Source organism: Microcaecilia unicolor, chromosome 7, assembly GCF_901765095.1.
Source record: "Microcaecilia unicolor chromosome 7, aMicUni1.1, whole genome shotgun sequence".
Classification (NCBI taxonomy): domain Eukaryota; kingdom Metazoa; phylum Chordata; class Amphibia; order Gymnophiona; family Siphonopidae; genus Microcaecilia; species Microcaecilia unicolor.
This window is the reverse complement of record NC_044037.1, coordinates 69115969-69139060: the sequence shown is the minus strand read 5'-3', so window position 1 is coordinate 69139060 and position 23092 is coordinate 69115969. Positions and strand designations below refer to the sequence as shown.

Below are 23092 nucleotides of genomic sequence, written 5' to 3'. Positions count from 1 at the left end.
AAGTGTACTTAGCTGGATCTAGGGCTTCCTAACAACTAGAACTTATCAAGTGAAATCAAACTCGAATATATCATCACCATGGAAAACATACTGTGGAGTACCTCAAGGATCACTACTCTCACCGCTCCTTTTCAACTGAATGATGATCCCACTAGCCAAATCCTTATCCAATCAAGGTCTTAACCCCTTCATATATGCAGATGATGTCACACTATACATCCCTTACAGACATGACCTAACAGAAATCACCAAAGAAATCACACTCAGCTAGAATATTGTGAACTCATTGGCGAACGCATTTCAACTAAAACTAAACACCAAAAAAACACATTGTCTAATCCTCTCACCCCAATATAACACGAACATACCCTCCATCATATCCACCCCAGACTACACCCTCCCTATCTCAGATAGCCTGAAAATACTCAGAGTTATAATCGATCGAAATCTCACACTTGAAAGCCAAGCGAAAGCCACAACAAAGAAAATGTTCCACTCTATGTGGAAACTCAGAAGAGTGAAACCATTCTTCCCGAGAGAACCATTTCGCAAATTGGTACAATCAATGGTACTAAGCCACCTAGACTACTGCAATGGAATCTATGAGGGATGCAAAGAACAAATCATAAAGAAACTCCAAACTGCCCAAAACACAGCAGCCAGACTCATATATGGAAAAACAAGATTCGAAAGTGCAAAACTTCTACGAGAAAAGCTACACTGGCTCCCAATCAAAGAACGTATTGCATTCAAAATCTGCACCCTCATTCACAAAATCATTGATGAAGCCCCGGGATACATGTCAGGCCTCATAGACCTCCCAATCAGAAATACAACAAGATCAACACGAACATACCTAAATCTCCACTACCCAAGCTGCAAAGGACTCAAATACAAATCAGCCTACAATTCCGGCTTCTCCTATATAAGCACACAATTATGGAACGCACTACCAAATGCCGTGAAAACAACATATGGCTACATAAATTTCCGGAAACTACTAAAAACTTACCTGTTTAAAAAGGCATACCCAAACAATCCAACTTAAATGCCTTAACTCTGCAACACAACAAAACCCAAACTCGATTGGACATAAATTACCTCTTCCTCCTTATGATTCCTAAATCTTACTGTCATGCATGAACTTTACTCAACCACAACTTCACCTTGTATTTGTTCATACCGTTATTGGCGATCCCCTCTACGGTACTATGTAAGCCACACTGAGCCTGCAAGTAGGTGGGAAAATGTGGGGTACAAGTGTTACAAATAAATAAATACATAAATATGCCTGTTCCACACGTAACTTAGACTTCGGCATTTATACCAGGTTTTAGTTGGTGTAAATGGCCATGACTAACTATAGTCACAGGAAATGGGCACTGGGCGTTTTCTATAAACTAAGCCTAAATTTAGGCATATTCTATAAACTGTACCTAACTTTATGAGTATTTTATAGAATATGCCTAGGCATATTTTTTTTGGTGTCGATTTTTTAGGCATCATAAATAGAATCTAGCCCTGTATGCCTTCTCTAAGAATCTAACAAGAAGAGCCAAGTGCTATAAAGTGCCACAATTTGTGAAATAATTTTGTACAGTCTACAAATACAAATTTAGTCAACATACTTACATGTTTGGGGATGCAGGATGCCTAATCAGTAATACATTTTAAAACTTTAATTAACAACAACAAACATTGCACAGACCCTTTGTGTTTAAAAACAAATGAAAATGATTTAGCAATTTATGCACTAAGGTCCCCTTTAACCAAGTGGCGATAAAAGGGGCCCTCCGGTGGTGTCAGCGCATGGGTTCCATGTGCCGAGGCCACCCTTTTCCCACCACCCGGAAAAAGGAAATTCCAGGTGGGGGATGGAAATGATCATGTGGTAAGTGAAACACTTATATGAAACACTTGCCCTGCGACCATTTCCCAGGAAAGCCTTTACCGCCACCTATTTAGGAGACGATAAGAGCTCCCGCAGTACCCCGGTGGTAACCAGGCAGCCCCCCAGCACACATTTTAAAAAATCTGATGCACTAGAAATGGCGTGCATTGGGGGCAGGCACTAGCACCGAACTCCTGCAGGAGCCTGGTGTTAGTGCATGATTAGCGTGCAGCAAAGTGGCGGTACAGGTTCTGCCGCTTTGTAAAAAGGGCCCTAAATCACACCAAAAAGTCAGACGTGTGCACACACATGTAAATGCAGCATGTCATATGGAAGAATATTTTAAAAAGCATATGATGAATAGCATAGCATGCTGTCCTGCATATGAGGCTTTTTACATGCTGATTACTAATTTTTCTATTACATTATACTTTTATTTGCTTGGAACATTGAAGACAAATGTGTATGTAAGCGTAATTAAATAAGTGGAGATGTATTTTGTTTCATTGCTGTTGGTTATGATATATGTTTTATCTATTGAACCAACAGCATTGTACAGTTAAGAAACATTAGATAGATAGATAGATAGATAGATAGATAGATAGATAGATAGATAGATAGATAGATAGATAGATAGATAAACAGACAATGATTTGTCCAGGTAAATCAGGCTACCTAAAAATTACCTTCTTTTGATTTACAGAAAATGTGTCGAGGCTTCCACAGCCTGTATAATTTTAGCCAAGTTATAAAGATCAGGATGTGCATTTTAGTATCATTTTGTTTTGTAATGGCACATCCTACAGGTTTTCATTCAGGGCTTCTTTTACAAAGCCACACTAGTGAGTCCCGTGCGGCAAATGAGAGGAAGCTCGTAGGAATTGAATAGGCTTCCTCTCATTTGCCTCACCAAGAATTGGCAGCACGGCTTTGTTAAAGAGGCCCTCAGTGTTTATTAAATAGCCTTCCTATTTCAAATAGCATGTACTAATTAACTGGAATGTGCATTCATTGGTAACAAATATTTCTCATGCCAAAATGTGGAGCATGCACAGTCATCCATTCACAGCCAAATAGCACACAATACAAATAATTATGGTGCACCAAAGTCCACAGCCTTTTTACAAACCAGAGGAATTCAGCCTTAGGTTTCAATAACTGAACAGATCAATTATTTCACCCTTTCCCAGTCCAATATAACACATGTAATCAAACACACAGCTAGATGGTAACGTTCTAGTCTTTTGCAAATTTCACATCAGCATTCTAAGCCACCCTGAACTCTTGAGGTGACACCAAGTAGTTCAGTTCAAAGGCAAAATGACTTTTTGAGGACTCCTACAGTAATGTCCGAGAATCTGGGCTATCCATGTTATTCCACTCCTAATCTTTATTTACTATAACTCTAAATGGCTCACATTCTGCAACTAAAACACCACAAAGAGCAAACGAAGGATATGCAAAAATAGAATGAAAATCTAGCTATAGTAAATATCCATAAAAGTCTGATGTATATATTTAAATAGAGGAAAAGCCTCAAAATCTAGAGGAACACTCTATCGTTGATAATATTAACATTAAGGAGGTCCTCTAAATCATCATAGGCAAAAACCTCTTTTTACAAAAGTATGGCTAATCTGCTCAAATACTTCTCACAAAAAAACCATGTGAATATTCACTAATCGGTTACTTATCTTTTATATTCAGCAGTCAAAAGAATACCATCCAGGGCCTCTAGATTTTGACTGCTGAATATAAAAGATAAGTAACCGATTAGTGAATATTCACATGGTTTTTTTGTGAGAAGTATTTGAGCAGATTAGCCATACTTTTGTAAAAAGAGGTTTTTGCCTATGATGATTTAGAGGACCTCCTTAATGTTGATATTATCAATGATAGAGTGTTCCTCTAGATTTTGAGGCTTTTCCTCTATTTAAATATATACATCAAATTTTTATGGATATTTAATATAGCTAGATTTTCACATTCTGCAACTGCCAAAAGTTGCAACAAACCCCTTCCTTCAAACCATTATAAATATTTACAAAAACGAGGCGGGGGAAAAGGAAAACCTCCTTCCTCTTGTAACCAAAACTGAAACAAAAGCTTGCTAATACTTCCAAACAGTATTGGACATAACAGCAATCAACCAATGCCTCAGTCTGGCTCCACATTAGGCAGCCCCCAGATCTATTCCTCTGTCATAAATCATGTGTGTTGTTCTGAAAGAGTGTGTATTATTTCCCAATAGCTCACACTCTTTGTGAAGAGTGTACACTCTTTTGAAAGAGTGACAACTACTAATGATATTGATTCTGAAATGAAAACATTAAAAAAAAAAAATCCCCATAAATTACATGGAAAACTAAAGATTTGAATAACCCTACTAATTAGTAAAGGTATGCACAATTAAAAACCAAAATAGAATATTAAAAAAAATGAGACAAACCTTCTTCTGCCTGCGCACTCTACTGAAAAATAAGCACTCTTGTGAATGCATTTACATTCTGTTTTGAAATGTAAATGCCCCATTTTCTTGACTTTGTAAACGTAAAAGAATGGGGATTTGATATACTGCCTTTCTGTGGTATACTCAAAGCAGTTTACATGTATTATATATATGCCGGTACTTTTATGTGCCTGGGGCAATAGATGGTTGACCCCCAAATTCTATATAGCATGCCTAGAGATCAGCATCAATGCTACAACAACGCACATAACTTAATTGGCTTAACAAGTTAATCTGCATTGATAACAGCTCCTAACAAGCAATAATAAGCACTAATTGGCACTGATTAGAATTTACACGCACAACTCACTAAGGGCCCTGTTTACTAAGGTGCGCTAGCATTTTTAGCGTGTGCAGAAAATTAGCGTGTGCTAACTGTGTAGGCACCCATAGGATATTGTGGAAGTCTACACAGCGCACGCTAATGGTTAGAGCATGCTAAAAGCACTAATGCGCCTCTAGCGTGTCTTAGTAAACAGGGCCCTAAGTGTATTCTGTAATTAAGTGTGCTGAACTTCTAATGCACACAGGTAAAAAAGGCTGTGGTTATGGGTGGGGAAATGGACGTTTTATGAGCATTCCAAAATTTCCACGTTTAGTTATAGAATATGGCCCAGTGCCATGTTTTCATTGGTGTAAATGGATGCGTATAGTTTTAGGTGCTGAGATGTCAGCTAAGTTTATTCTATAATCCGTGGCTAAATCTAGGCGCCAATTATAGAATACGCTTAGTCGGCACTGATTTCAGCGCTGATTTTTTTAGGCACCATATATAGAATCTCCTCCTAAGTGACTTGCTTAGCTCCTCAAGAAGCTGCTGTAGGAACTGAACCCAATTCCTCAACTTCTCAGCCCACTGCACTAACCATTAGGACGACTCCTCCACTTCCTGTATAAATAGCCACTATCTACACTGTACATGAGCTGTTTCAAGATTCCCCTTTAAAAGTGGGGATTTTATTACAGTCTTAATTCTAAGGGCTTAAAGTGTTACTCATTTTTGGTGAGATTGAAAAAAGCTTCTGAGCTCCTCCAGGGTACATTTCCTCTGAGAAATGATTTCTCATTAATAAATACTGTTTTGACAGGTACGCAAATTCAGCATGTGCATTAATTTAGTAGGGCAAGTCAATAAAAAGGCAAGTCTCATTTCACCTCTATCAAGTACACATGCATACAATTTCTTTCTGTCTCCCTCTCATTTCCATTTATGCTCCATACTCCCAGAAAGGAAATTTGTGAAGTAAAGTAAGCTTTGTGCATAGTTTTCATTATAGCTATGTCATGCAAGGTTCCATGTTAGGAGTCACGGACCAAGAAAGGGATCTAGGTGTTGTCGTTGATGATGCGTTGAAACCTTCTGCTCAGTGTGCTACTGCAGCTAAGAAAGCAAATAAAATGTTAGGTATTATTAGGAAAGGAATGGAAATAAAAAATGAGGATGTTATAATGCGTTTGTATCGCTCCATGGTGTGACCGCACCTTGAATATTGTGTTCAATTCTGGTCGCCACATCTCAAAAAAGATATAGTGGAATTAGAAAAGGTGCAGAGAGGGGTGACAAAAATGATAAAGGGGAAGGGACGACTTCCCTATGAGGAAAGGCTAAAGTGGCTACGGCTCTTCAGCTTGGAGAAAAGGCGGCTGAGGGGGAGATATGATAGAGGTCTATAAAATAATAAGTGGAGTTGAATGGGTAGATCTGAAGCGTCTGTTTATGCTTTCCAAAAATACTAGGACTGGGGAGGGCATGTGATGAAGCTACAATGTAGTAAATTTAAAACGAATTGGAGAAAATATTTCTTCACTCAACGTGTAATTAAACTCTGGAATTTGTTGCCAGAGAATGTGGTAAAGGCGATTAGCTTAACAGAGTTTTAAAAAGGTTTGGACGGCTTCCTAAAGGAAAAGTCCATAGACCATTATTAAATGGACTTGGGGAAAATCAACTATTTCTGGGATAAGCAGTATAAAATGTTTTGTAGTTTTTTTGGGATCTTGCCAGGTATTTGTGACCTGGATTGGCCACTGTTGGAAACAGGATTCTGGGCTTGATGGACCTTTGGTCTTTCCAGTATGGCAATACTTATGTACTTATGTACTTCAATTTACATTGTTATTCAGTCCCAAGTTATAGAAAGATCAGTATATCATATTTGAAATAGCATGGCCTTTTTTACTATCTGGTGTGTGACTTGCAAAGGAATCCTTAGTCTTGGCAGTAGGAATTAACATTCTACAAAAGCTTATGTTAATTAGGGGAACGTCTCTTAACTCAAGTTGAAATTAAAAAATAACACATGTTGAATTGTTGTTCCTGAAAGAATATCACTTTAGTTGAAGTTAGAAAGTAGATAAATATTTACATTGGTTACCTTGTTCCTCTAAGTCATTGTATCAGTAGCTTGTGTACTTGGGCCTTTTGTTTTACTAAGCTAAAGTAAGCACTAACGCATAATTAATGCCACTTAAAATGCCTTACCATGGGGTGCACTTAGGCATCCCGTGGTAATGTTGGCATCGGTGCATGCTACCCAAACACTAAAAATAGATTTTAGTTTTAGTGCTGGGGTGGGTCTGGGGGCAGAGTGTAAGTGTGCTATGTGCTAACCGGTTAGCGCAACTACACTGCCATGCTCTAATCAGCATGTAAGCCCTTACTGCCTACAAAATAGGTGGCACTAAGTGCTCAAGTTCTAATGGCCATGTATTAATGGGGAAATTAGCTCGTTGACATTAATAGAAAAAAAATCAGAAATTTGGCCATTTTACCCATGTGGGAAAAAATGGCCTTAGCACACGGAAATTACCCACATAACCATGTGCTAAGGCCGATCTTGACCTCATTTAGGTAAAAGGGCTCCTAAATTAGATAAACTCTTCTGTCATTCTTATTATATCATAACTACTTCACAGTTTGTTTCTCAGATCTCTCAGCTTTGAGGAGTGCTACTCTGGGGTTGGAGCAATGTCCACCCATAAGGATGGCCTTTTATTTTCAAGTAATGTACTGCTAATGCTCGCCATAGTACTTTAATTGTGCCAAAGAGAGTTTCTTTCTGGAGTTCATAAGATGTAACATGTATAGGCAACTTGTCCAGGTACACTTGAAAGTTCTTTTTGATCAAGCCTATGGCACCCAGAATGATTTCTGTATCTCTTTTTCACATTTTCTTGGTCTCAGATTGCATCTCTTGGTAATTGAGGATCTTCCCTCTCTCCATGTGACTCACTGAGTCCCTTGGGACTGATACCTCTATAACCAATGTTCTGGTGTTTTTGTGTTTTACCACTATATCCGGTTTTCTTGTTTCCACTTTTTATCAGTCAGGATGGAGATGTCCATATTAAGTGTTTGTTGGCTCTTCCAGCAGAATTTCACTGACCATTGACCTGGGGTAGGGCTTTTTGGATTTTGATTTAGGATTTATTACTTGTCTTTTTCCTAAACTGAGCTTCCCTAAGTTCATGAAGATTTTTCCTTTACACTGAGCTTGCATCTAGACGGAATTTGCATCTAGGTTAAAATCTCTGAGATTTTCTTCTGCTCAGGAGCACTATGCAACCTTATGGACTAACATAAGAACCACATGCAGAAACAGAAGAGGACATCAACACAGATTACTAATACTTTAGTGCAGGGCTGGCTTTGAATTCTGGCACCCATAAAAGAGCCATTTGTCTGTATAAGCCCTTTGCTCCAAATGAATTTACTCTTGCAGGACAAGATAATTCTCAGTGACCTGCCTTTCTAAAGAAGGGAAAATGAATACTTGATTTTCTTTCTCAGTCAGAGAAAGTCCTGGCAGATGGCCACTCACATACTTTTCCCCCCCTTCTTGTTCTATCCTCTGCCTCTGGAAATGAAGCAAAAAAGAAAACAGCTCTATACAAACTTGGTGAAAAGTTCCATCTCATTACTTTCAAAGAAACAGTCCCGAAAGAATAATAACACACTGCAGCACTTCAGGCTGGTATACCAACAAACTGCAGAGGAGAAATATGCTATTTTGCAGACATATTTGAAAGAAAGAAATACTAAAGGATAGCACAGGTGCAGATGTCTGCAGGTAATTTACATTGTTGCAATTTTCAAAGAGAAAGCGCTGACATAGGGGGTCTTTTATTAAAGTGTGCTAAGCACTTAGGGGCACTTTTACTAAGCTGCGTTAGATGCTAACAAATACCCAATGCGGCAAAAATGGCCTAACGCAGATACACTAAAGCATTCTGCATTAGTTTTGTCATCTGTGTGTATTAAGTATGCAGTAGTTTTTTTTTTTTTGGGGGGGGGAGTAGGCTTGTCAAGGGTGGAGAATGAGCATGGATGCACTAATTAGATAAAATGCTGATATTACCGCCACAGTAACTGTTTAGTGCATCCATAATGGAGGTGCCCTTAGTGCCTCCTAAATAGGATGTGGCAAGTGCTCCCGGGTTAATTTTTTTAATGGCCAGAAATGTAATAAATAGAAAAATGGCTGCTCTAGAAATGGGATTAACACACCGTATAGGGCCTGCATAATGCTGTGCTCAGTCCATTTACTAGGGTGGCTTAGTAAAAGGGCCCCTTAATGTGCAAATTGGCACGCATTAACTGCTAATGCATAAGCACCTCACAGTTACCTCTATGAATTTGCAGTTCATGCAAGCTAATTCACTTGATAATTGATTTTTGTGTTAGTAGGTGGGAACTAATACAGAGCCAAGGAGGGCAGGCAACCTAAATATCAAAAAGTGACATAAAAAGTAGGGATGGACAAATGACCTTCTAACAAATAGGGCTCACTCAAAAGTAGATGAAGCGATAACTTTATTAATGGTTCCAATTGTATCAGGATTCTACATGCATCAAGACGTAAACAGACTGGACACGAACCTGTGTTTAGGTGCAACAGCGCCTGCTTCAGGAGTTTAGGGATATTTTCCTTGTCACCTTTGTTAGGCCTGAGGCCTGGTTAGGCCATGAACCATCTTTTCTGAAACAGCATGGATTCTGCGTTTCTTACTGGCACAGCTGTGCTTGCTCTCTTCATCAAGGACCTGGTGTTTACCTGAATTTGTTCTCCACTTTATCTCCTGGGAAACTACAGAGGAAAGAGCTTTTAAGTCACAAACGGCCTTCAGAACCTTATGTGAAAGTATGTAGGAGTGTTATGCATTGCAAGATATGAATGAGGTAGTGCTTGTTGCTTACTTCTGTGGCGAGACTACTACTGATAAGGTGGTCTTTCTGGAAGCCCAAGGCCCCTCATTGTGATGATTGTATGTAACCTGCTGGACAGAGGTATATGGTTCCTGATTGGTCCCTGATTGTCACCTGGGGACCTGGAGGGCAGTGCCAATGCTGGACTGAGAGAGAGAGGAGTTGGATTAGGAACAGAGAGGAGTGGAAGATTTGATGGTGAAGGATTCCAAGATGGCGCTGTGAATAGACACACCTGTGTTTGCTCCTGGAGGCTGCTGTGTTTGTGAGTTTCTCTCGGTGCCTCTGTAGCCTCGTTAACCATGGGGAAGCGGAGGGGGAAGGTAAAGGAATTTCCCTCGGTTCCTGTGACCTCCTCGACGTTGAAACAAACAACCCTGCAATTTCCCAGGCAGCAACCGGGTCCTCAGGGAACTTCGACCCCCACTGCAGTTCTCGGCCCTTCGGAGTCGATTGAGAGTGGAAACGGGGCTTCCTTGAGCCCTGTGGAGCAAATTGCACCTCCCCAGCCTGGAGGAGAGTTGCTGGCTGTTCAAACAAAGACAGACGCCGAAGTGGCTCAGCTGGTCCTGTCTGAGGGTGTGACTGCAGCAACGGAGTTAGATTCTCAACTTCGGGAAACATTACTACAACAGGCTTCAAAGGTATTGCCTCAAGCTATTGTTTCCAAGTTAGCTCGGGCTGATAGTCTATCTCAATCTCCTCCTGTGGCTAGTGGAATGATTAGACCAGCAATTGTGACGCTGGAGTCACTATGGGACATGGTTTACAATATCCAAACCTCTATGCAAACTACTTTAAAGCAGAATTCTTCTGATATTGAAGTTCTTTCTGAGGCTGCCCTGCTTCAAGCACAAGTGACTGCACAGCAAACCCAGAAATTGGAACGTGTGGATATCAAAATTCAAGAAATGGGATCTATAGAAACAGCTTTGGTTAAAGACAATAATTTCCTACATAAACGACTTGAATACCTTGAAAATCAGACTAAAAGACTTAACCTTAGGTTTCTTAATTTTCCCAAATCACCATTAATTTCTCCTTTGGAGATGGTCAAAAAATATTTGGTGGACATCCTGGGAATGGACAAGGACTCACTCCCTCCCATTACACGGGCTTATTACATCGGGAGTACTGGAGCGGTGGTGGGAAACCCCCCCGTAATAGGGGAGGGAATGAATCTTACCTCATTCCTAGAAAGCTCATTAGAAATAGTTACTCAGAGGTTAACTCTGCTTGCCGCTTTTGCGTTGGAGCCTGATAGGAATGCCGTACTACGGCTTTCGTTGAGACACTTAGAAAATCTGTTTTTGGGCTCAAAGGTCCGTATCTTTCCAGATCTCTCACGGCCTACACAGATGAGACGAAGGGCCTTTTTGGAACTTCGCCCCAGGGTGGTGGGCATTGGGAGCAAATTTTGTTTTGTGATTTCCTTGTTTTTGTAATGTGATGCTTGAGGGTAAACATTTTCAGTTTGTAGATCCAAAACAGTTGAAAGAGTTTATTGATGCAAGAGTTGATGTGAATATAGTAAACCTTCCCTAATTTAGCAGGCTGGGGTCTGAACCAGAGGAAGCATCTATTGATTATTAATTTTTGTATTTTTTTTTTCTTTTTTTAATTTCCTTAATCTTGGAATCAAATTTCTTCAAATTGTGGACAAATGGGCTATAAAGATACAGTATATACTTATCATTTTTGTTTCCTAATGTTAAATAATGCCGATTGCAAATTCACTTTAAGTGGTGATATATTGGAAAATTTAAATAATTAAATTAAGAAAAAAAGAAGAAGATTTGATGGTGTGTGCATCCCTCGGAGGAGAGAGACTGACTTGCCTGAACACCTGTAGACTGTATCTCTCTGTGCTGAGTTCAGCAAAAGGAAGGATTCAGAAGCTGATTTATAGCTTTCAATAGACTGAGTATCCAGCTGCTTTCCAGAGCAAGTACATGTGGGACTTTAACTGTCAGAGGGCTTGCAGGGAATCCTGCTTGAGCCCTGAAAAAGGACCCAATTCATTCCCCCTATCTGAACGCTGAATTTATGGACTGCAAGGATGAGAGAAGGGGATTTTCCTTTATGGCTTAGGGTTAGTTAGTTTCTAGTCTTTGCTAGTGAAGGCTATGTTATTGCTCATATGGTTAGAGGTGTGAGAGCAAGTAAGTCACCCTTATATGAATATATCACACGCAGACACACGCATCTAAGTGAAGCGTTAAATATCTCTACACAAATGGGAAAGGGGCAATGTCTGGAAAGCAGTATATATTAATATCCGAGGTATGGGAAATAAGGTTTTAGATGTTGAGGTTGTGTTGGAAGAAGCTGATTTGGATTTAATGGCCATCACAGAATCATGGTTAACAGAGAACTATGACTGGGATATAGTTATACCAGGCCATAATGTGTTTAGAAAAGACAGGGTAGAAAGAAAAGGAGGGAGAGTGGCATAATATGTTAAAGATAATATTAAAGCCACATAATTGTAGGACCTACAGGTTAAGGAAGAGGCACTGTGGGTCAGTCTAGAAAGAGGGTACGGCAAATGTATTTACATTAGTGTGATATACAGGCTTCCTTCAAAGACAGAAGAAGTGGACAGAGATTTTATTGAAGACTTTCAAAATATAGTTGTGAAAGGGGAAGTACTGCTTATAGATGATTATAATACACTAGATGTTATTGTGGAAGTATTTTAGAAGCAGGGAGATCCTGGATTCTCTAGAGAGGAAATTATTCCAGCAGTTGGTAATGGAACCCACATGGGATGGGGTCATACTGAGCTCCGTGCTTACTAATTGGGAGAGTGTTTCTGATATAGTAGGTGATCATTTGGCACTAGTCGATGTGGTTTAATAATAAAATAGGTGTGGAGAGAGTTCATTCAAAAAGTGAAGGTTCTAGACTTTAAAAAAACCATAACTTTATTCAGATGGGGGGTAACCTTAAGGAATTGTTTGGATGGGAACATCTGGAAGAAGTTGGAAAGCAGTGTGCAAAACTGAAAGGAGATATTATAAGGACAACAAACCTTTAAGTAAGGAAAGTAAATAAAAGTATGAGGTAAAGGAAGCCACTTTGGTTCTCAAAAGTAGTGGCTGAAAAGGTAAGGAAAAGGAGGTTAGCCTTTATAAACTACAAGAGATCACACAAAGAGGAAGACATGCGACAATATCTGGAAAAGCTAAGAGAAGCTGGTAGAGTAGTCAAGAAAGCAAAGATGAAAATGGAAGAAAAAATAGCCAATATGGTAAAATGGGGGGGGGGGGGGGACCTCCAAGACTTTTTTTATATATGTTAGTGACAGGAGGAAGCTCAAAAGTGGCATTGTGAGACTCAAAGGTGAAGGGGAGGAATATATAGAAGCTAAAAAGAAAAGGAGGAATTGCTTAACAAATTTTTCTGCTCTGTGTTCACAGCTGAAGGGCTGGGAGTAGGACCATAGAAGACAAACACAAGTAGGAATGGAGGGGTAGTAGTCTCTGAATGATTTTCAGAGGACTGGGTTTGTGAGGAGCTGGCTAAACTAAAGCTGGACAAGGCAATGGGTCCGGAAGGCATATATCCAAGGGAACTGAAGGAACTTAGGAAAGTTCTAATGGCTCCGCTGGCTGACCTTGTCAATGCTTCTCTAGAGTCAGGAGTGATCCCGGAGGACTGCAGAAGAGCAAATGTGATCCCCTCTCTACAAAAGCAAAAGGAAGGAACAGTTTGGGAACTACAGACTGGTAAGTCTGACTTCTGTGATAAGTAAATGAATGGAAACACTTATAAACAGAGAATAGTAAAGTTTTTGGAATCCAGTGAATTATAGGACTTGAGGCAACATGGTTTCAAAAGAGGTAGGTCTTGTCAGACAAACCTAACTAATTTCTTTGACTGGGCGACAAGATAGTTGGATTGAGGGAGAACGCTTGATGTGGTGTATTTACATTTTAGAAAGGCCTTTGACACAGTTCCTCATAGATAACTAATAAATAAACTGACTGCCCTTGGTATTGGGCATAAAGTGACTGACTGGGTTAGGATATGATTGAGTGGAAGGTGTTAAAGGGTAGTAGTAAATGATGCTCATTTGAGGTGTTCCAGAAGGTTCAGTTTTTGGGTTGATTCTTTTTAACATTTTTGTAAGTGATATTGCTGAAGGGCTGTCTGCTAAGGCTTGGCTCTTTGTGGATGATACCAAAATCTGCAATAGGATAGATCCCCTGATGGTGTGGATAACATGAAGAAGGATTTGGTAAAGCTAGAGGATTGGTCTGGAAGTTGGCAGCTAAGAGTTAATGCTGAAAATGCAGGATCACGCATTAGGCTGCAAAAACCCGCGGGAACGGTGCGGTTTAGGGGGTGAAGAATTTTTGTTCCTGAAAGAGGAGTGGGACTTGGTGGCCAAACAGGTAGAAAAGTCAATGGTGAAAGCTAGAAGAATGCTTGGGTGCATAGGGAGAGGAATGGCCAGTAGGAAAAAAGGAGATGATGATGCCCCTATATAAGACTCTGATGAGACCTCATTTAGAGTATTGTGTACAATTCTGGAGACTGTGTCTTTAAAAAGATATAAACAGGATGGAGTCAGTCCAGAGAGTGGCTTCTAAAATGGTCAGTAGTCTTTGGCATAAATCATATTGGGACAGATCTCAATGCGTATACTTTGGAAGAAAGGCGAGAGAGGGGAGATATGATAGACATTTAAATACCTATGCAGCATAAATGCACAAGAGGTGAGTCACTTTCAATTGAAAGGGAGCTCTAAAATGAGAAGGCATAGGATAAAGATGAAAGGGGATAGACTCAGAAGTAACCTGAGGAAATACTTCTTCACAGAAGGTGGTGATTTCATGGAACAGCCTCCCAGTGAAAGTGGTGAAGATGAAAACATCTGAATTCAAGAGAGTTTAGGAAACGTACTGAGGATCTATAAGGGGGTTATAGGGAAAGCAGGTGGCATTGATGATCAGTCTGGGTAGCCCATATGGTTTCTATCTGCCTTCATTTTTCTCTGTTTTTATGACTTGATCTCCATTTGGGCATACTCCCAAGGGTACTGAAAGAACTTAAACATAAACTTGCTGATCTGCAGTTAGTAATCTGTAACCTATCATTAAAATCATCCATAGTACCTGAAGACTGCAGGGTGGCCAATGTGAAACCATTTTTTTAAAAGGGTTCCAGGGATGATCTGGGAAATTATAGACCAGTAAGCTTGCTAGGTAAAATAGTGGATACTTTCATAAAGAATAAAATTATGGAACTCACAGATAAACATGGTTAAATGAGAAGAGTCAGCATGATTTCAGTCAAGGGAAGTCTTGCCTCACTAGAAGTCTTGCCTCACATGATCAAAATCCCTGCACTGTTCCAAACAGAGCTCTAAAAATAGCGCCAGAACAACGTGGGGCTTTGCCACCCCTATCATCAAAGATAATAGCATACAAATTTAAGCATGCTATTATCTCTGATCATAGGGTAAAAGTGTGGGAGGATCAGTGCTTTTTTTGAGGGGGTACTTGGGGGTACTGAGTACCGGCACCTTTTCCATTGTCTGCTAAAATTGACCCATGGACCCCAACTTTTAATGAAAAATCTCAGGCTCTACACACCAATTCTGCCTTGTTATAGATTCTGTGACTGGTTGCAGGGGGCCTAGCTATTGTGGGGTGGGTCTCTCAGTGATCACCCCACCCCTGAAGGGTGACCTGGCATTTGAGTACCGGCACCTTTTTCGCACTGGGGAGGATTGTGCCTGAGCATGTGCATAGGCACAATTCTCCCACACTTGTTTGATCAGTTCAGGCTGTCAAAAGCCCAGACCTGTCAAACACAGGGGCTGGAAGTCGGTGGGATTCCCAGACCCCACTGCAACTACAAGTCCCTGGTGGCCTAGATGCACAGGGCACGGCTAAGCATCGCTATTTTCAAGGTGGTGCTGAAAAAGGAGAGAGTGTACTACTCCCTCCTCCACCACTAAGGTACAAGGGGGGGGGGGCATGTTGGGAGGGGCTGAAGATCCACCAGATCTCCAGCCCCCCTACCCTGTGATCTTGTGTTGGGAAGAACAATCCAAATCAAAGTTACATGATGCTAGGGTACACCTTGAGGGTCAACACCCAAGAAAAAGATCTAGGTGTCATTGGAGATAATATGCTGAAATATTCTACCCAGTGCATGGCAGCGGCCAAAAAAGCAAACAGGATGCTAGGAATTATTAGGAAAGGAATGGTAAATAAGATTGAGAATACTATAATGCCACTGTATTGCTACATGGTGCTACCTCATCTAGAGAATTGCATTCAGTTCTGGGGTCATTGTATTTTTAAAAAGAAATAACGGCATTAGAAAAGGTACAAAGAAGAATGACCAAAATGATAAAGGTGATGGAAATACTCCCATATGAAGAAAGGCCTGGAAAAGAGATAGCTGAAGGGAAATATGATCGAGGTCTGCAAAATCCTGAGTGGCGTAGAACGAGTAGAAGTGAATTCATTTTTCAGTCTTTCAAAAAAGTACAGAGACTAGGGGACACTCAATGAAATTACATGGAAATACTTTTAAAAACAAATAGGAGGAATTTTTTTTCATTCAATGAATAGTTAAGCTCTGGAACTCTGTGCTGGAAGATGTAGAAACAGCAGTTAGTGTATCTGGGTTTTAAAAAGGTTTGGACAAGTTCCTGAAGGAAAAGTCCATAGTCTGCTATGGAATCATAGGGAAGCCACTGCTTGCCCTGGGATTGGTAACATGGAATGTTGCGACTATTTAGATTTCTGCCAGGTATTTGTGACCTGGCTTGGCTACTGTTGGAAACAGGATACTGGGCTAGATGGGCCATTGCTCTGAACCAATATGGCTATTCTTATGTTCTTATGATTTTTGCAGGTAATCAGATGCTTACTTGTGGAAAAAAAAAAAACATTCAAAACTCGATTCCCCCCCCCCCCCCCCCCCATTATATGCACTGGACAGGGCAATTCTATAACAGGGTGCCCACATTTAAATTCCACTCGAGTGTGTAAGAGTACATAATACTGTCACTTTTGGGATAAGTGTACACTTACAGTGGGGGAAATAAGTATTTGATCCCTTGCTGATTTTGTAAGTTTGCCCACTGACAAAGACATGAGCAGCCCATAATTGAAGGGTAGGTTATTGGTAACAATGAGAGATAGCACATCACAAATTAAATCCGGAAAATCACATTGTGGAAAGTATATGAATTTATTTGCATTCTGCAGAGGGAAATAAGTATTTGATCCCCCACCAACCAGTAAGAGATCTGGCCCCTACAGACCAGGTAGATGCTCCAAATCAACTCGTTACCTGCATGACAGACAGCTGTCGGCAATGGTCACCTGTATGAAAGACACCTGTCCACAGACTCAGTGAATCAGTCAGACTCTAACCTCTACAAAATGGCCAAGAGCAAGGAGCTGTCTAAGGATGTCAGGGACAAGATCATACACCTGCACAAGGCTGGAATGGGCTACAAAACCATCAGTAAGACGCTGGGCGAGAAGGAGACAACTGTTGGTGCCATAGTAAGAAAATGGAAGAAGTACAAAATGACTGTCAATCGACAAAGATCTGGGTCTCCACGCAAAATCTCACCTCGTGGGGTATCCTTGATCATGAGGAAGGTTAGAAATCAGCCTACAACTACAAGGGGGGAACTTGTCAATGATCTCAAGGCAGCTGGGACCACTGTCACCACGAAAACCATTGGTAACACATTACGACATAACGGATTGCAATCCTGCAGTGCCCGCAAGGTGCCCCTGCTCCGGAAGGCACATGTGACGGCCCGTCTGAAGTTTGCCAGTGAACACCTGGATGATGCCGAGAGTGATTGGGAGAAGGTGCTGTGGTCAGATGAGACAAAAATTGAGCTCTTTGGCATGAACTCAACTCGCCGTGTTTGGAGGAAGAGAAATGCTGCCTATGACCCAAAGAACACCGTCCCCACTGTCAAGCATGGAGGTGGAAATGTTATGTTTTGGGGGTGTTTCTCTGCTAAGGGCACAGGACTACTTCACCGCATCAATGGGAGAATGGATGGGGCCATGTACCGTACAATTCTGAGTGACAACCTCCTTCCCTCCGCCAGGGCCTTAAAAATGGGTCGTGGCTGGGTCTTCCAGCACGACAATGACCCAAAACATACAGCCAAGGCAACAAAGGAGTGGCTCAGGAAGAAGCACATTAGGGTCATGGAGTGGCCTAGCCAGTCACCAGACCTTAATCCCATTGAAAACTTACGGAGGGAGCTGAAGATGCGAGTTGCCAAGCGACAGCCCAGAACTCTTAATGATTTAGAGATGATCTGCAAAGAGGAGTGGACCAAAATTCCTCCTGACATGTGTGCAAACCTCATCATCAACTACAGAAGACGTCTGACCGCTGTGCTTGCCAACAAGGGTTTTGCCACCAAGTATTAGGTCTTGTTTGCCAGAGGGATTAAATACTTATTTCCCTCTGCAGAATGCAAATAAATTCATATACTTTCCACAATGTGATTTTCCGGATTTAATTTGTGATGTGCTATCTCTCACTGTTACCAATAACCTACCCTTCAATTATGGGCTGCTCATGTCTTTGTCAGTGGGCAAACTTACAAAATCAGCAAGGGATCAAATACTTATTTCCCCCACTGTATATGTGTATGTGGCAACAAAATACTTAATCACCGTCTTGTAAGAGCATGCATTAGAGGCATAGGACTAGATTCTATATATCACACCTAAAAAAATCAGTGCCAGGACAAAATATGCCTAGGCGTATTCTATAAAGGACACCTAAATTTAGGCGTACTTTAAAGAATAAGCTTAACTTTCTGATTGGTTTATAGAATGCGCTGAGCGCCCCTTTTGTGCAACTAAATTTAGTTGCGGGCAGTTATGCCAAGTAAAGGTTGGTTTAAATGCCGATACTTAAATTATGCGTGGACCGGGTGTATTCTATAACAACGCGCATAGATTTTACAAACACCCACAACACACCCATGGCTATGCCCCTTTTCAACTATGCAACTTAGTATTCACAGACATCACATTATAGAATAATCTTAGATAGTTTTGCGTGTAAATTCTAATTAATGCCAATTATTGTCAATAATTGCTTGTTAAGTGGCAATTATCGGCATTGAGTGGCTTGTTAACTAATTAAGTTATGTACGCTAATCCAGAATATGACTGGATTTGCACACACAACTTAAGTTGCTCTATATGGAATTCAGGGGGATAGTTTGTAAATGCAAGGGAGGAGATCACATGGGCAGAATTTGGGAGGGACATGGGTGGGGCTGACATTTCACATACAACTTACAGATTGCATTGTTACGTGCATCCAAGCTGCATTGAGGTACCCACAGTTATACCAGGTCTATGGCTGGTGTAATTGTGGGCACCTACATGTCAGGTGCATTGATGTCGGTTAATACTAGTATTCTATAACAGAATCTAGGGGTGATCAGATGCTATTACAGAATAGGCTCTCATTGCATGGCATCAGGGCACCTAAAAGGAAGTACCCACTTATAGAACTGCCCTGGATACTGAGTTTTCACTCATCTCTTCTACTTCCCATTGGAGAGGTTGAATCTGAAAACTCCATGGTGGCTTATGTAGCCAAAAGCCCTCTCTGAGCAAGACATTTTTAACAGAACTTTGATAGCAGTTTCCCTTTGGAATTGAGCTTCTAGAGCTGTTCAAGTTACAAAGGAGACTAAAATATCCCCTTACTTGTTTTTTGTTTATAAGGTTTTTAAAATAAGAATATTATTGCAATGGACACTAATCAAAGCTGTAATCCAAAGTCTAGGTGAGATCATGTATGTATTGTTTTTTTTCTTGATAGGAATACACCATAGACATTTTCTTTGCCCAGACCTGGTATGACAGACGTCTTCGCTTTAACAGCACCCTTAAAGCTCTGACTCTGAACAGTAATATGGTGAGCCGTATCTGGATCCCAGACACCTTTTTTAGGAATTCTAAGAGGGCTGACTCACACTGGATAACGACACCCAATCAGCTTCTCAGGATCTGGAATGATGGAAAGGTGCTCTACACTCTCAGGTACTGTGGAAATCATTAAAAACCTTAAGTGATGTAACTTCCCTCTCATGATTTCACTGCAAAGGGGACTAATGGATATGGTTCATTCCAAAGCAGGTGCAAAGTTTCAAGGCCTTTGGAATGCAGTGACTTTCCACACTTAGGCCTTAATTCAGAAAGCCAGGTGTTTGAACACTGCACTAAGCTTAACATTGTCATTCGCACTTCAGGCAGCTCTTAACACATACTTAAAACTTAAATAACTCAAACAACATTTTTCTTTTTGGAATAAAATTTGGCTGCAGCTTTATTTTTAAATATTAATAAAATTCATTTACTTAACATCAACTTAGTAACATATCATTCTTTCCACCAGGTTAACTTCACAAATGCGGTTAATAATGTTAAGCCCTTCGGTAACGAACTGGCTCACTTTCTCCCCACTTCACAGTGTGATTAATAATAATGTTAAGCCCTTCGGTAACGAACTGGCTCACTTTCTTCCCACCTTACCCCCCTCCCCCCATGTGACTTACGGTACCGTCAAGCCACCTCTTACTCATGGCGGTTCCGCCCACGAGTTCATTTCCATTTCATATATTTCATAATATTCATTTAACCGCTTCTGGTGCCTCTTAAACCCCTCATCCAGGCACCCCTTTCATGTAAAAGCTGCTACCCATATACCCCCAAATCCTCCCCACTTTCCCTAAACTTCTCAAAACCTCTGTCTCCACCACACACTCCTCACACCCAGGGCGGGCTGGGATGGGTCTTTAAACTCCCTTCTACTCACCCTAACCCTCACCTACCTAACTAAAAACTACTTCTAAGCTCCAAATCTTCACCCTATCCTAACACTTCCCTTTCAGCCAATCCTATCCCTGTTTTCCTACCCAATCCCCTTCCTCCCCTTCCTGTTGCTAACCTCACCACTAACTACTTCTAAACTTACTCCCTCCTGCAACCCCCCCCCCCCCTTTCTTTACTTATTCTGGCTGCCTTGGCTTCAGCCAATGTTAACACCCTCACAGCTTAACTGTGAGGGCTTCCTTATTCAACAGCATTCTAATTCACAGCTATAAAATATTTTTTCTTCTGATATAGTAAATTAAGGGCATGCAAATTACCACTGCATTAAAAAATGTGTGATCCCAGTAAAAAAAGTGCATATCATAGTGGTAAAATGCAGATACTTGCTGTATCACAAGCAGACATCTCTCTTTCTGTCAGTGTGTGAGCAAGGATTGGCCAACACTGATAGGAAGGGAGATAAAAACACACACACAGGACTGAACTCTGACTCCTTTTACACTCCCCTCCACCCTCAGACACTCTTCTCCCCCTGAACTTCAAGGCACAAAGAACTACAGTGGTGGCTCAAGTGGGATCTGTACCCCCAACCCCACAAACATCACCGATGGCCTCCTAGATCCCCCAACCCTCAATCCATAAAAGTCACTGGTGGCTCCCAAACAACCCCCCCCCCCCCCTCATGTCACTGGTACCTCCCCAGACTCCCACTCCCCTCAACCCCACAAACATGTGACCTATTGCTCAATAGTTCACACTGTTCTTCAGTTGTGTACCCTATTGATAGTACAGGATTAAACCTGAAATTTTGTTTCTACCCTGTTCAGGCTAAAAACAACATGGCCTTTTTTTCCATGTTGTTTCAAATGAATGCAAATCCCTATTTTTTTTACTTGATACCAACCTCACTTCTCTTAGAGCAGTGGCTCCCAACCTAGTTTTTGGGATACACCCTCCAGTCAGATTTTCAGGAGAAATATGCATGAGATAAATTTGCATGCCCTACCTTTGTGAAATGCTCATGTATATTCATCGTGGATATCCTTGAAACCTGACTGGCTGGGTATGTCCCAAGGACTGGGTTGAGAACCCTTGCCTTAGAGGAAAACACTAATCACACTATACATTTCGTATTTTCCAAAACAATTGTGACAGTAGCAGGAAATCTAAGGGTGCACTACTAAAAACAGCTCAATGCCCAATCTTCTGTCCAATTACAAAGTCAGGTCAGTCATCACACAGTGCTCTGCCCATTTTGTATTTAAGACTTATTTGCAGCTGATTTTACACTGATATTATACATATCACATGTTTGCTGAAGGCAATTAATTTTGAAATCTTAAACCAGCATGACTCAAAAATTTTCCCAACTAATTAAACCAGGTGTTTAACTGAAATCTATACCCTAGATTCTATGGTGCTTTATTGGAAAACATCAGAAGTCACAGTTGGAAGTGTTCCTCTTTGCTATATATCAATCAATGTGATTTTAAAATTTTAACTTGAACTTTGTACCTCTGGGATGAGATCTTATCTATGGTAGTGAAGGTAGGCATTATATTTAATGCCATTTGCATACCACATTCTTGATCTTGAGAACAAGGAGTAGAGTATTTTCACAGTCTCCACAGAAGAAAAAGAGGAGATACACTGTCAGAGGATCATGTGAGAGATAAAGAAAGGCACTATTAATTTTATTTATTTAAAATTCTTATATACCAATAAAATTTATGCAATTAAAAAAAAAAGAAAAATTATAAACATAACACAAAAACACAATTACACTCACAATCTTATAAAATTTGGAGACTCCCACACTTAAAAACATATTCTGTGACTTCCAACATAGACATTACTAGCAAATCAAACTACAGCAAAATCAAATGTCCATTGAAGCAGCACAGACTTTAGAGCTCCCCAACCCAGTCTAGGCATATCAATTGATAGTTCAATTTAAGGTATCTGAAAGGGAATGCCTCTGACCAAATTTCATTGGATTAGCCACCAAGACAGGGAGTCCTGGAGCTGATGGGTAACTTGATGTCCCCCTGAAAGCATACTGTCTTTTGGGCTTGTCTCATACATAGGATTGTGTGTGCAAGCACTACCACACACAATGAGAAGGATTGCACTTGTAGGAGCCTGACTGTTAGGAGATGTTGATGAAGAAAATAGTGAGGAAGATGTAAAAATCTAAATAGCGTATGAACCAATTCCTTTTAATTCACCCTGTAAACCATTGGGCCAACATCTACATGGAGTTATATGTTTATAAGGAGCAGGTGAATGTTTTACTACACTCACAACAGATTGTCAGCCCATAAAAAAATAGTGGCAGCTTCATCATCATCCATGTGTGGAGAAGGCACATCAAGGGTAGGAACCCCAACCTAGACCCCATTTAAATATCCAATGTTCATCTTTATAGGGATTTCTTATCTACTGCCATTTTTCAAGTTATAACAATGCTGTCTACCTTTGCTCTGATTTTGATCTCATCTCATTGGCCTTGGTTGTTAAGGAGAGGGATATAAAGGTCTGAAACACCATCACAGGAATTATTTTAGACCCTCTAGTCTAGGTGAAATCTATCTTTATTATGCTATTCTATATGTTCCTTT

General features: G+C 40.6%; 1 protein-coding gene across 1 annotated transcript in view; it reads left to right on the top strand.

Annotated features, from left to right (window-relative positions):
• Positions 1-23092, top strand: part of LOC115474893 (gamma-aminobutyric acid receptor subunit gamma-4) — a 339336-nt gene that overhangs the window by 235357 nt on the left and 80887 nt on the right. Inside the window, exon 4 of the mRNA XM_030210585.1 lies at positions 19459-19679. Within this exon, the coding sequence (XP_030066445.1) occupies positions 19459-19679 (221 nt within the window). The remainder of the gene's footprint in view (positions 1-19458; positions 19680-23092) is intronic.